This window comes from Actinia tenebrosa, unplaced genomic scaffold, assembly GCF_029948245.1.
Source record: "Actinia tenebrosa isolate PJP-AT-01 unplaced genomic scaffold, QUT_ActTen_1.0 PGA_scaffold13__45_contigs__length_12533684, whole genome shotgun sequence".
NCBI classification, from domain to species: domain Eukaryota; kingdom Metazoa; phylum Cnidaria; class Anthozoa; order Actiniaria; family Actiniidae; genus Actinia; species Actinia tenebrosa.
Window position 1 is genome coordinate 9,249,419 of NW_028292573.1, and position 14,684 is coordinate 9,264,102.

General features: G+C 38.1%; 1 protein-coding gene across 1 annotated transcript; it reads right to left on the reverse strand.

The window, feature by feature from the left end:
- Positions 1-352: 352 nt before the first annotated feature.
- LOC116307177 (exostosin-1) lies at positions 353-13,633 on the reverse strand. Its single transcript, XM_031717327.2, has 7 exons — positions 12,590-13,633; positions 8,893-9,214; positions 8,194-8,442; positions 7,639-7,734; positions 2,571-2,660; positions 1,913-2,073; positions 353-1,387 (listed from the first exon to the last, which is right to left on the reverse strand). The coding sequence occupies exons 1-7, from the start codon at positions 13,504-13,506 to the stop codon at positions 1,042-1,044; spliced, it is 2,181 nt and encodes a 726-aa protein (XP_031573187.2). The 5' UTR covers positions 13,507-13,633; the 3' UTR covers positions 353-1,041.
- Positions 13,634-14,684: the final 1,051 nt, after the last annotated feature.

The window sequence follows — 14,684 nt, forward strand, 5'->3', positions numbered from 1 at the left end:
GGACCTTGGTGTTGAGACTAATTCAATATTCTTTTTATTCAACAAAAACATTTCCATGTCAGGATGACCTATCGCCTAACGCCTTTGGCAATGGCAATGTTTATTCAAACAGTAAACTAATAAAGGGTAGTAGATCTTATTTGCATTGTTTTCTTATACTCTAGCTTCTAGAAACTGTTTCATGATCTGAGGAAAATCATTCTCATTCTTCCAGTTAGTGTTCTTAGAAGATGTTTTCTTTCAAGGAAGTTGAGACCAAAAGAATGAAAAAAAATATATCCTGGAAAAAAATGACTGATAATTTCCCTATATTTCAGTGGTTAAAATAGAAAGGATGAAGAAGTTTACAAGATGGTTAAAAATGCTATTTAATAAATATTCCCTTTGAAAGTTGTATTGAAAAAAATCATGTGGCCTCATTACCTCAAACCCTATATTATATAATGCCATCTCTAGCTTCCCATGACCTCAAACTAAGGGCCACTTTACATGGAATTGAGTAAGTGTAAAACTAGGATATTTTACCATGGATATTTTGAACCTCCATAATTTCAAAACTTTTTGCCTGGTCCCCACGAGGTTCAAGATAACTATAGACTTCACTGTATTTAAGGTATCTAAGGTATCTATGTAAGCTTTGGTTGTTTCAAGTGATATCTAACATGAGAAAGAACATTTCATTTGATAATCAAACCATGAGTAGGTGTGTTGAAAAGCATATTATGTATGTACAATTTGTTTTCTTGGACAATGGACGGAGCCTGAGGACAGAACTTTACTGGATAAAAATGCTTGAATGACTTAAGAACATTTAGACTGTGAGCTGTTCTACTTTTCCTCCAGACTCAGTTTCTCCACATGTGTCCATAGGAATCCTAAAACACCCCTCTTTACTGAGTCCGTTGGGAAATGTGGGACTGCTTGCAGCCTAAAGCAAATTTGGAAAGCGTCTATATTTAGTGAATGTATGGAACTAAGTCTTTTGGCCCTTTCATTTCAAATGTTGTCATATATTACCTTAATTATTGAAGTAATGTTATTCTACGACTCAAGGAGCCTATATCTCTTTCTTAAATTTGACACAGGATCTTTATACAGTAATGGGTCAAGTCTGACCTGGGACTTAACTAGCGGCATGTAACCAAACACATCCACTAATGCCTCCAAACACTTCTGAAAAGTATGGAACTGTTGTCTTAATTTAGACCTTTTGGTATTCTTGCCAAGACCCTCGTGATAGTTCTTGATTGGCAGGATCTTTATTGGGGGAAGTCTGGTGACGTCAGCAACTAAGAAGTTCATTGCTAAGTGTTCACACATTCCTTTATGATTGACCATATGATGGACTTTCTTGGGTAAATAATTGGTATATAAAAAATTATAATATCTGAAAAGAAAAGGATTGAAATGATTTAAAATCAATTTATTTAATTAATATGAAAAGGAAAATGGGGTGTCCTGAGCTTGTTTTCAAGATAATCAGAATTTAATAGATGCCTACGTGCGAGGTTTTGAAGCAAACCGCAAACTGGTTGGCTCAGTTGGTTGTGTGTTAGAAAAATTAACTTTTCTTAAGAATTTGATATAACGTAGATTTTTATGAGTTTTTTTGAATAAGCTTATAAAAAGTGTAGAGTCCCGTGCAAACTTTGAGGATTTTGCCCTCTTGAAGTTCAAAACATGTATGGTTCTTCGTGAGCACTCATCGTGGGCTCAAATCGAACATTCAAAAGCAAGCAGTCACCTTAAATGAATGAATGAATAGATTTCATGAATGGAAAAGAACACATGCATAGGATGGAAATAGAAATGGGAACTGAATGGATGGATGGATGGAAGAATATGATAGCAAAAAGAATGGATTCACTACAATATGACCTATATAATCAATGACAAGCAATTTGATTTTTACCTATGATAAAAAGCATCTGTAGTAAGAACAATGGAAAACTCATTCTCGTGGACTGAGGAATACATCCAGTGTGATTTCCCGTTATCCCAGTAATGATCTCTAGATTGAAAGCCAACAATCCTCTGAGGGAAATCTTTCCACACGTTAAAAGCAAAGTCAATCTGAAACAGATACCTGCAGTTATATTCCTACTCAATTTAAAAATACTGTAATAAATAAGTGAGGTTAAAAGGGTAATCTTGTACTTCAATGACCAGCCAACACATGTCGGTGCACTATCCCGACTGCTAGTCGATAGTCGGCCAACCATCGGCCATGTGTTAATAATAATAATAATAAGGAATAATTTATATAGCATCGATATCCTTAAGTTCAAAGACGCTTTACAATATAAAAATGTGACTCCATAGATTTAAAATTGAAAATAAATTTAAGAAAAGAATTACTATTTCATGAATAAGAGTGAGTAATGTGTTGAGTGATGATCAGCCGAAGCATGCCCCACAGTTCTGGTACTTCTTGGGGTTTTGTTGTGGGTCGATGCAGTCGGTAAAATGACAGTGAAGTGTTGTTGACTCATTTTTTTCTTAACCTCGGAATAGCTACAGTGATGCTTCTATTTAAGCTTCATGTATAATGTTAATATCTAGGTACAAACCTCATTGACATTTAGCTTCACATCATCATTCAGTGATAATATAGCGTCTGTCTCTATCAGAGACCGAGGGATAAAGCGACTATTTACTGACTGGAAATGAGAAAGAAAACAATTTGAGGATTTGCATTAAGAAGTCACATGATCATTACGAGCATTAAGAAGTCACCTGAAATATTATGTTGACCTAATGAAATTCCTCTACACATAAAATCATAAACAAAAGAAATCACTCAGAGTGACTTTAACACCACAAGTAGGACCACAAGTTTTTAGTGTTTTTACACTATTAAGTCACATCCTGTGGTGTATTTTCTAAATAATAATCAACTACACTAAACCATGTGCTTTGATGCTCGTCTCTTTATTACACACATGCGCACTCGCACGCTTGCAAACCTAACAGGGGTGGGGTGGGTAAATCCACCAACACTACATCTCTCCCTTTTTTTAAAACATGAGTTCACACATGGTTGAGCAAAACAACAATAAACTAAGATGCCCAAAGTCTTTAACTGTCATAACATTTAAACATCATAAGCTTTAGCAAGCTCACAGTCAGACAAAAGTTATAGGCCCAACATAGCCCAGTACATAGTCATCAAACCTTGCAGGTAGCATCCTTGCACGAGTAGGTCGAGTAGCTTGAAGGTTAGGATTGCAGGGTTGACCCGGATGGTCAACCTGGCTGGCTTGGGTAGGTGACATTCCTACTGCTGTGGTCGCCTTGAAAGTTCCTCCAGGAGGTTGATCATCAAAGCAGGGGTCAATCTCATCAAGCTCTGAGGTTGTGGTCCTGGGTTCAGGCACATTTTCTCTGCTGCCGTAGAATTTCTTTAAATGGGTGACATTCCTGTGATACTGAGATCTTCCATCACCAATGAGAACACTGTTTCCTTGCTTCTGAATCACTGTGAATGGTGATGGTTTGAATGGTGTAGATAGCTTGTTCTGTCTCTCCTGTTTGACCAGCACTTGATCACCCTCCTGGATCTGACTGTCTTGTGCTCTCCTCTTGGCGTCTGCGTACTGTTTCCCCTTCTCTTTCCATTCACTGTCTCTATCTCTCACCTCATAGTCCCAACTGGTTTCAGTCAGTTGGGGTAGTTTTGTGCGAATGTTCCGCCCATATAGAAGCTGTGAAGGGCTTATTCCTGTTGTGCTGTGTGGTGTGCTACGGTGCATTATCAGAAACTTGTTCATCTCTCCTCTCCAGTCCCTTCGTTCCACTTGAGCAATGCGTAACCTCTTCAGGATACTGCGATTCTGACGCTCAACTTCTCCATTGGCCTGGGGCCAGAGAGGAGTGGTTCTCCTATGTTCAATGCCATTCTCACGCAAATACTCCTCGAACTGCTCACTTACAAACTGTGTTCCATTGTCTGTTCTTAATGACAGTGGTAGGCCATAAGTAACAAATGCTTGGTCCAGGAGTGATATGATCTTCTCGGAAGTTATGGATTTGGTGAAATCTATCTCAAAGAATCTACTGTAGTAATCCACCACGACAAACAGGTAGTCACCAGAGGGTAATGGACCCAACAGGTCAGCAGCTAAGTGCTCCCATGGAGCAGAGGGCAACTCAGTGCGGGTCATGGGCTCGGGTTTGTGAGGTTGGCTAACCAACTGACACCCATAACATTCTTTGCAGTGCTTTTCAACTTCCTTGTCTAGTCCCGGCCACCAGACTTTAGACCTGAGTCGTTGCTTCATGGCTACAATACCTGGGTGGCCTTCATGGGCTAGCTCTAGTACTTGACATCGGAGTTGTTTGGGCACTACAATCCTTGCTCCTCTCAACACAAGTTGACCAACCGCTCCTAACTCATTCCGCACTGGCAGGTACTCTTTAAATTTGATGTCATCCCATCTTCCATTAAGCAGACACTCCCTGATGCACATCAACTCTGGATCATGTTCTGACACTCTTTCCATCTCGTGTGTGGTCAAGGCACATGGGGTCGCCTCCCGAGCTACAAACCTAATATAATGTTCGGTGGTATCATCTGAGCCAGTAACTGATGATGGGGACAGAAGTCGTGACAGTGAATCAGCGATGTTGCTTGGGCCAGGGATGTACTTAACAGTGTATGTGTAGGGCTGCAGTCTTAGGAGCCATCTCTCAATCCTTGCACAGGTCTTTGACTTTGGTGTAAAAATACACTCTAGTGGCTTGTGGTCTGTCCACAGTTCAAAATCAGCACCAAAGATGTAGGCATGGAACCTCTCGCATGACCAGACTATGGCCAAGGCCTCTTTCTCCGTCTGTGAATATCTCTTCTCAGTGTCACTTAAACTGCGGCTGGCATAACTAATTACTCTGAGTTCTCCTGCTTGTTCCTGTACCAGAACAGCTCCCAATCCGACCGGACTGGCATCTGCAATCACTTTGGTGGGTGCACTTTGGTCAAAGTATCCCAGGGTCTCTGCATTGGTGAGTCTCCTCTTCAACTCCTTGAATGCTCTACTCTGCTCTGGACCCCATTGAAATGGCTCTTGTGCCTTTGTAAGCTTTCTCAAGGGTGCAGAGATGGTAGCTAGGTCTGGGATGAACCGTGCAGTGAAGTTCACCAGTCCTAGGAAACTCCGTACTTCTGCGGCATTTGTAGGCTCTCTAGCCTCAGCAACTGCTCTCACCTTTTCATCTGCTGGTCCAATTCCTCTTTCTGACAATACATGACCCAGGAATTCTATCTTTGGCATTTTGAATTGACACTTGGCACGGTTGAATGTTAATCCCCTTTCTGCTAGCACCTTAACTACCTCTGCGACTCTTCTATCATGCTCCTCTTCTGTTGATGCATGCACAATGACATCATCAATAATATTCTGAGCACCATCACATCCTTGCAGGACTTGCTGGAGAACTCTCTGATACATTTCCGGGGCACAGCTGATCCCAAACATGAGGCGTTTGTAGCGGTATAGGCCTTGGTGGGTTGAGAATGTAGTAATATCCCTCGATTGTGGAGCTAACTCAATTTGATGGTAGGCTGACTTAAGATCCAATTTACTAAACACTTTGCTTTGTGTCATGTCTTGGATGACTTCATCAATGGTAGGTATAGGGTACCTCTCGCGCTTCACAGCCATGTTTGCCTGCCGCATATCAACACAGAGTCTGATATCCCCTGTGGATTTTGTAACAACTACTACTGGGGATACCCAGGAACTTGGACCCTCAACCCTCTCTATGATATCAAGTTCCACTAGCTCATCAAGTTTTTGGCTCAGTTTATCCCGCAGGTGGTAGGGTACTTCGACGCATTTTTTGGGCCACTGGTGTGACCTCTGGGTCTATGGGGATCTTTAGTTGGAAATCCTTCAACTTTCCAATACCTTCACAACAATTTGGATGTTTATCCAGAATACTAGACTGTCCCTGGGACCCATCTAAAGACATGTTAAGGGCATTGATTTCTGGTCCCAGCTTTAACACTTCCTAGCAATATTGCGGTATCCCGACCAAGGAGTGCTGGACCCTCTTCTTCAATCACAATGAAGTCAACACCACTTGCAAGTCTTTCCCCGATGGACACTTGGGCTGTAAACTTCCCAGCAACTGTCAAAGGTTCTTTACTCCCATATGGAAAGAGGTTCTGTGGACTACGGGTGGAGGTACATTGAATCTTGCTATCTTTCAGGTGTTCCCACAACTTCCTGTCAACAACATTACAACTAGCACCAGAGTCAATGATCATTTCAATTGGTATTCCTCCCACTTGAACCATTACTCGACCATTAACTGTACCATCGGAGCTACCATGAATACTAAATGCATATTTATCTTTACCTGGTCCTTGGTCATCATCATCATATTCAACTTGCCTTACATGTTGTCTCCCACCTTTGTTTCGCTCACTTGGCTGGGTCCTACACACTCTCTCGAAATGTCCAGTTCCTTGGCACTTCCTGCACTGCTTACCAATAGCTGGGCATTTAGGGTCTTTGGACCTGTGTCCTTCACGTCCACACGAGAAGCAGGTGATCTGACCCTTTCTTCCATCTCTCCTTTGGTCCCGCTGTACATAGTTTGTCTCAACAGTCACCTTATTGACTTCCTCTGATTTCCCTTCTATAGCACGGGCTTGCCTCTCTGACTGTTCCATAGCTCGAGCAATCTCTTTTAACTGTGCGAGGGTCAATCCTCGGCCCTTTTGGAGTAGCTTCAAACGAAGATTGTGCGATGAGCACAATTCAAAATGCCAAAGATAGAATTCCTGGGTCATGTATTGTCAGAAAGAGGAATTGGACCAGCAGATGAAAAGGTGAGAGCAGTTGCTGATGACTTGATCCCTTATTTGCTCGTCCACTGCTGTATTTTCTCCTGAATTCGCAGGTTTGGGCCTTCTGTCGCAGTCTGGTGATAAACTGATCCACAGTTTCATTAGGAAGTTGACTCATTTCGCGAAAACAAAGTCTCTCGTACGGCACGTTTGCCTGAGGTTTGAAGTAATTATTCAATGCTCTAGTCGCTAGAGTATAAACACTCGCTTCATCATTCGTCTCCTCCATCAAGGTGAAATAAATATCCTGTACATTCATTCCAGCAGTGTGTAGAAGTAGTGCTTTCTTCTGTTCCGGGTCAGCGACTCCCTTGCCCGTAGCAAACAGCTCAAATGCACGTAGCCATCTTTGCCATCGGGCATCAAGACCAGCCGAGTCCGTGCAATCAAATGGCTCCAAGCCACCTAATTCAGATAAAAATCTGGCCATGTTGTCTTAAAACGATCAATCTATATCTAAGATTATCTTTGTGGTGATCCTCGTCGCCAAATGTGGTGTATTTTCTAAATAATAATCAACTACACTAAACCATGTGCTTTGATGCTCGTCTCTTTATTACACACATGCGCACTCGCACGCTTGCAAACCTAACAGGGGTGGGGTGGGTAAATCCACCAACACTACACATCCTACACATCCTCTTTAAGTAAAGTCTTTATTATATTATTATTATTATTATTATTATAACAACCATATGAAATAAGAACTGAGAGCTCAGATTTTTTCTGAGTTCTTACATTTCATGTGGTTGTTGGAGAATAATTTCTTTCATGACAAATACTACCTTGAAGTCAGGTCTTATTATAACCAATGGCACTTTAATCTGTGGCCATCTCTTGTTCTCAGGAATTGCAGTGTTTGACATCCACAAGACCAAAATCTGAAACAAAAATAACATAACAGAGCTAAATAAAATAATTAAATAAATTCAAGAATCAAGGATAAATGCTCTCACAGACTCCTAATGCAGAGGATAACAAAAAAGCCAGCTCAAAAATTCATAAAATAGATTATGCTAAAATATCTCAGTAACTGACAGTTACTATTGCAACCAATTTCAAGCAACTGTGCCTGAAATAACCTCTGGACTGATCAACACTTGGGCCAGGGCAAACTCACAGACTGAACTGTAATTTAGCTTGTTGGTGTTGCAGAGGTGGGTAAACTGGGGAAGCCATGGAAAACCCTCAAATTGATGGAGAGACCTGACAAATTTAATACGCTTGAAAACACAGAGGTGAGAGGCAAGTGTACCATGCCACAATCGATGCTCTCAAATGAAAATATATAGTATCTACAGGTATTCACCATCAACACTGATAAATTACAATAAACTCACCATTGCAACATTTTTAGATTCTGCAACACGTTGAATTAGTCTATAGAGAGGAGAAGATTCTTTGATTTCAGGCAACGATGTATAAATAACAGCAGTAAATGCACTCTTTTCTTTGCATTGCTTTGAATTGTAGAAAGGAAAGTCATCAAGATTTCTTGAGTAGGATGAAGAGACAACAAGAGCTCCTGGATAATTATTCCACATGGCGTAGCCTGCCGCTTTACTTTTTAATATTCTTGACCTAATGACCTGGAGCAATGCAAACAATTTTAAAGATTATTACACATATGACAATAAAATACTAAGTGCTACTTCTTAATATTAATTGGACACCCTTTATTAAATAGAGATTCCAGCTGAGCGAAGAATACAGCGCTCAAGGCATGAGTGGACAAAATGACTGGCCCTAAGCATAAAAGAAGCTTGAAACAACGAAGCAAACTGACTGTTAAGTGAAATGGTTTTATTCTTCCTTTCAATATTTCTGCTTCTTGTTGGTATATGTATATTATATTTTAGTCAATTTAAGAAAACAGAAAAATATACAAGTTGGGATAAAGTAGCCTGGGAATGAGGACCAGCAGCCAAACACCTAAACGCCCTATGATTTCCAATCTTACCCCCCCCCCCCCCCCACTTTTTTTCCCATACTTGTCTCTTATACAAGGTCATAAATATATGTAGATGGAACGTTCTTACCTCTAACGCAGTAAAAACAATTTTTTCGACTGAAGAAAAATATGCATTCCACAAAAACAGTGCTTGTTGTTTCATTGTGAGTACTTGACTTTTACTGTAGGATCTAACAATCCCAGGAATCTGCATCAATAGCTTCTCGTCACCATTTATTAATGCTTTTTTCCAGTTTATTACTTCATCAAATGGTAGTTGCCAGCCATCGCTAAGTAGGACAGGGATACATCCAGCTTGTAAAGCTTCTAAAAACCGAAATGAGCCAAGACGTCTGCCCCTTGGCACTAGACAAAAAGTTGCGTTTTGTAATAATTCTTCATAGGAGTACCTAAGAACAAAATAACACATCAAATTGGTTATGCTTATTATATTTATTAATAGCAATCGTAAAGTGTAAAACATCGTAAAGTGTTAAATGACAATAGCATATGTTAGCGCCATATAATGGGCTGCTTAGAAATTTAGCTCTTTATGTCTTTGTAGAAGAGCCTTCTCTAATGCGGCTCCTGAATTATGGAACAATCTACCACAGAACATTAGATCTTCTATTTCAATATCACAGTTCAAGCAAAGGGTTAAAACCTGGCTTTTTTTAGTTTTTTTTAGATATCTATGTTTTTACTTTTCAACGAACTTTAATAATGATTATTATTATATATAATAGCCAATTAATGTTGAAAGTTATTTCAATCATTGATTCATAATTTTATATAAAAAAAGTCTATCAAATGTGTATGTATTTATAAAGTTGTTTCTAATAATTGTTTAAAGATTTTAATGTATACCACTTAACCACACTAAATATCTATATAGTTATACTTTTATATGTTTTATCAGATCTTTTTGTAAAGCGCTGTCAGAACCATGGGGATATTAGCGCTATATAAATCATAATTTATTATCATTATTATTATAAAAACACACATTGGAATATACTTAAAAGGGATTAGAAATCCAATACTAAATATTACATTCCATGCTGCTCTTATGATCCTCAGTAATATGTGATACAATTATCATTATGCAGTATACTGTACTTTTAGTGTCAGTAACAGCTATGTTGTAAAGTAAGGTAGCTTTATAGATTAACATAAATGGCAAATATATTACATATTCTATAATATTTCTTAAGGTGATTCCATCTAAACTAGAATAATCCTAAAAGCTCAGAAGCTCGAAATTTCTTTAATGAAATAAGCTTTAGATAGGTCTACATATATCAGTATCTAGTCAAGGAAACATTTGAATGAAATATTCATTTATAAAAATATTTATTAAAAACTAAAACATTTTATGGAAGTCTGAAACAACCTCTAGGCTGATCTAAGTCAGGAAACAGCTGTGAGCTGTGGCTGATCAAAGTCATGGCATTGCTAACTCACAGATGGAATCTTAAACAAAATAACTTTTGCACTAATCCAAGTCAGGGGATGGCTATCTAACTCACAGATGGAACACTGAAACAACTTCTGCACTGATCTAAGTCAGGGAATGGCTAACTCACAGATGGAACGCTGAAACAACTTCTGCACTGATCTAAGTCAGAGAATGGCTAATCACTAATCAAATTGGCATTGAGCAAATTTACATTAATAAAAACAATGTCTCTCACCCACAGGAAGGCTTAACCCACTCTGGCAATCTTCTATCAACTTAGGGATCTGCTAGCTTTGTTAAAAAGCAGAAACAAAGCAATTAATTAAGTTATGGAAAGAATAGCAGCAGGACCGGAACTACTGTAGTATACAATCTCCTGGAATAAAGTCTAATACTTGACCAACTGAGCCAACTGGCTGGCAGTTAATTTTATGTGTGTGTAAAATTACCACATGCCAACCTTTTTGGTGTATCTACCTCTAGAGTTCAAACCAGACGGTCATCATACAACAATGACACAAAGCCAAGCAAAACAGAAGTACTAATAAGATTAAGTATTTTAGAATTAAGCTACATGCATTCAGATCAAAAATGATGCTTAAACACATCAATATATTATACAGTATGTTATAAACTAGTTTTTCAAACTCATGAATAATTCATTAGGAAAACACAACAGAAATCACGACCGTGAAGAGTGTTGTAAATCTGATACAAAACTGTGTTCATTTGCATAAACTTTAAGTTGTATTTTCTTGGCCAAATTCACTTTAATTTTGAAAATTTTAGTGAAACACAAAGGTACTAACCTAGACGTTTGATAAGTCATATACAGTATTCGTGTCCGTGTTGTATCAGATATACAATCACTCGGCTACGCCTCGTGGTTGTATATCTGATACAACACTGCCACTCATACTGTATTATATTACTTATTGGACCTAAGAACTCCAATTTCGAGAATAAATATTATAATAAATCAAAAATTTAAGATAAGAAAAGATTTAGTGACATTATTCCAGCATAAGGAAGAACAAGATCACAGCATGTAGAAATGATAAAAATTAACACATTGCGCTATTCTGATATATATTTCCATAGATTGTTTGTTATTTTATGCAAATACTAGACAGTAACTGATTCAAAAATAGCTACAAAATATAATGAACTACATGCTAAATTTATTTTGTTGATAAATATAACTTTGAAACAGGAAAGCATGCATTTATGTGACAAATTATCCCCTTGGTAATGTTTACCTTTTGATATCCAAAAGCTAGTTTATTTTATAAGGCATAAGGTACATTATAAGCCCTTAGAAAAAGTATATTTTCATTTTACATAATCCCTATTAGAAAAAATTCAAACGTTTCAAATGTTGAATTTGAAAAAAAACCTTTATCTAATTCAAAATCAAAAGTTGATTCAGGCATTTCATAAATTACATACAATGTTTTATCAGTGAATTTGCATTTTGAAATTTGTATTATCAGGAATTCAATCTCAATAGTTTCACGACAGGATTAGGGGCTTATGTAAGCTTCTAATAGCAAGAAACCTCCTTCATAAAGGACGGGGTTTAAAGCAGTGTATAGCCATTCCCTGTGTTAACACCTCACCTAAAAATTACTAGAACATAACCTCAATTAAACAATCCAAAAGGATAACCACAAATAAATAATCAATTCTAGAGGGGGGAAAAGAATAAAGAAGGGCTTAAAACATTTCTTAAGTTAAGCCAGACGTCGTTTATATGAACCAAATCATTTACCTCACACAGGATTTATCTTAACCATTTTAGTCTAGATCGCTGAAGATTTATCTCGAAATGGTCGTTTTGTTGAATAATATCTTAAAGGCCTTGGGAACGGTGTGAAAAAAAAGGAGTTTTGTCGCACCTATTCAGTTTCTATGGCAAAACATTTGAATAAGAATAATTACATCACTCTGATAGAACTGGCTGTGTAGAAATTAAAGCTGGGAGCTACAATATCAAAGTATAATTCCATATCAGACAATCACTATCGTTAATGAATTTATATACAATTACTAAAAGAAAACTCGAATTTGCTCTAAGGTTCCAAAAACGACAAATCATCAACGATCGAACGGATTTTTGACATCAATTCATGTTTATTTCACACCTAGTTCATATGTCAAGGAAATCTACACGCAAGAAATGTAAAATAAATATCTTGACTCGATCGGGATAATTTGTCGATCTAGAGTAAGGAATAAGTTTTAGTATTATGATATGGGGTGTTAATACACAACAATAGCCATTAGCTACATACTGTACGCTAATGAATTACCAGATTGTACTTACTTGTCATACTCAGCGTTGTCTCGATCACATCGTTCGTCCTTATGTTTGGCCCAGTTTTTGCCATGCTTGCATGTTGTCAATAGTACTATGTCTTTAGCGTTGTGTATATGGTATAAAGCATTTCTAGACTCGCTTCCGATTCCATGGAGATAACGCTTTCCTTTAAACGCTAGTTTGTATTTTCTCTCAAGGGGGAAGACACTTGCTGAATTAGGCAAATTTCCCCCATTCTTGTATGGATGAGTTTTAGGTAGAAGCGGTAAGCTGATATCATAACCTGGTCTAAGTGTACTCGACGACAAAGATGCTTTAGCTAAAATTGCCTTTTCAACGTCGAACCCTAAATCTTCCACGTAATCAGGCCATGTCCCAGAAAAGAAATTCAAAATTACATGATTTGTTCCGGAATTCCAGTACGGTAACGAACGAATTTTCTCACCAACTTTCCTAACATAGTCAGGACTTATCCGATCTCGATCGAGACTATCTACACTTGGAATAAATAGGCAAGCTTCGGATGGATTTTCTGTGTAGAAGCTACTCTCTTTTATGACTTTTAAAATCTTTGCAAATAATGGACAAAGTTTTTCGCCAGGGCGGATAGGATAGACGTAAACCTTGAAGTCTTTCAAGCACTTGGTTCTATCAAAGCATGTCTCCATTCTGCACTTCTTGGTCTCAGATGAAAGAGTCCGAAACTTCTTACGATCCATTGGGGAAGATAACACATCGTACAGTTTATATTCATCATCATGAGTCATAAAATCAGGCTTCAAAAGTTGTTGTTGTAGGTTTTCGAGGTTGACATTTGAAGAACGTGTTAGCTTAGAGCCAGTGAAGATTCTAAACGCTACGAAAATACAACAGCCGATTAATCCGACAATAATAATCAAAGAATATCTCTTCTTTGCGTTCATGGACGTCCTTCAGGTCTGGAGACATCTATCCAGCTATACCTCATTCACAGAGAAGGATAAAAGCTAGGGGAAAGTCGTGGAAAAAGGACGAGAATGGTTAGAAGCGCCTTTTGCTTGATCCATGTAAGTGTCAACTGGAAATGATTGTATTTGCCGCATGCCAAGATGACGTCACATTTTACCGGAAGTGGGAGAGTCTTAGACCGGAAGCTATTAACACATACTATATCCTATCTTTGTTTTTTTGCAGTCAGTACAATAACTGAGGTCACCGAGCTTACTCATACATACATACATACATACATACTTTATTCGTCCTCTATAAGGCTTTTCAGAATAAAGGGCCTAATTAATTACAATTAAAATAATACTATATATAATTATATAAGAAGCAAAAAGAAAAGATCAAAGAATAAAGTAAATAAATAAATAGATAAATAAATTGTACATTTAAATTACATTAAGGTTTTAGAAAATCTGAAATAAGATGTTGTTTTAATGTCCGTTTAAAGTCTTTCACGGTTGAGCTCAACTTAAGGGCAGAGTCTAGTGAATTCCACAATTTGACAGTTCTATAGTAAAATGATCTTTGTCCAGTAGTCGTTCTGCAAAGAGGTATCTGCAGCTTTTGCGAGTTTCTTGTCGTACGCTGCGTGATGCATAAGGGAATAGTAAACTTAGGAACATTAGAAACAAAATAGAGGCAGGAAGGAAAGCTCAATCACAACTTTGATGCTTTGAAGAGCGTGCATAATTTATGAACTTGGGGGTTGGGTGGATGTTGATATAAAGTACGCCTTTGGTGGCGACCCTGCAACTACCCTTCTTTACCCACTTTACCCTCCTAACTCTTTTTTGGGTTCCTGTGGACGCAAGTAGCACCGCGCTTACTATGCTCCAATCTCCTCACGCGTCCACAGGAATCCCAAAACACTCGTTTTTACTGAGGGAAAAGCGGGACCGCTATCTAACAGTCTATTACCCTGCACAAAACTAACGAATGTTTCCAACCCCCATTTTCCCTGAAAAGACCGGCAGAATATCAAATGAGTATGATACACATGACTGCTTTATATTTCTTGGAATTTTTCTTGGAATTTTTCTTAGAAATATTCTTTTATAGTTCTGCGTGTAAAATGTAGATGTTGCCATATTTGCATCAAAGATAACTGTAATGG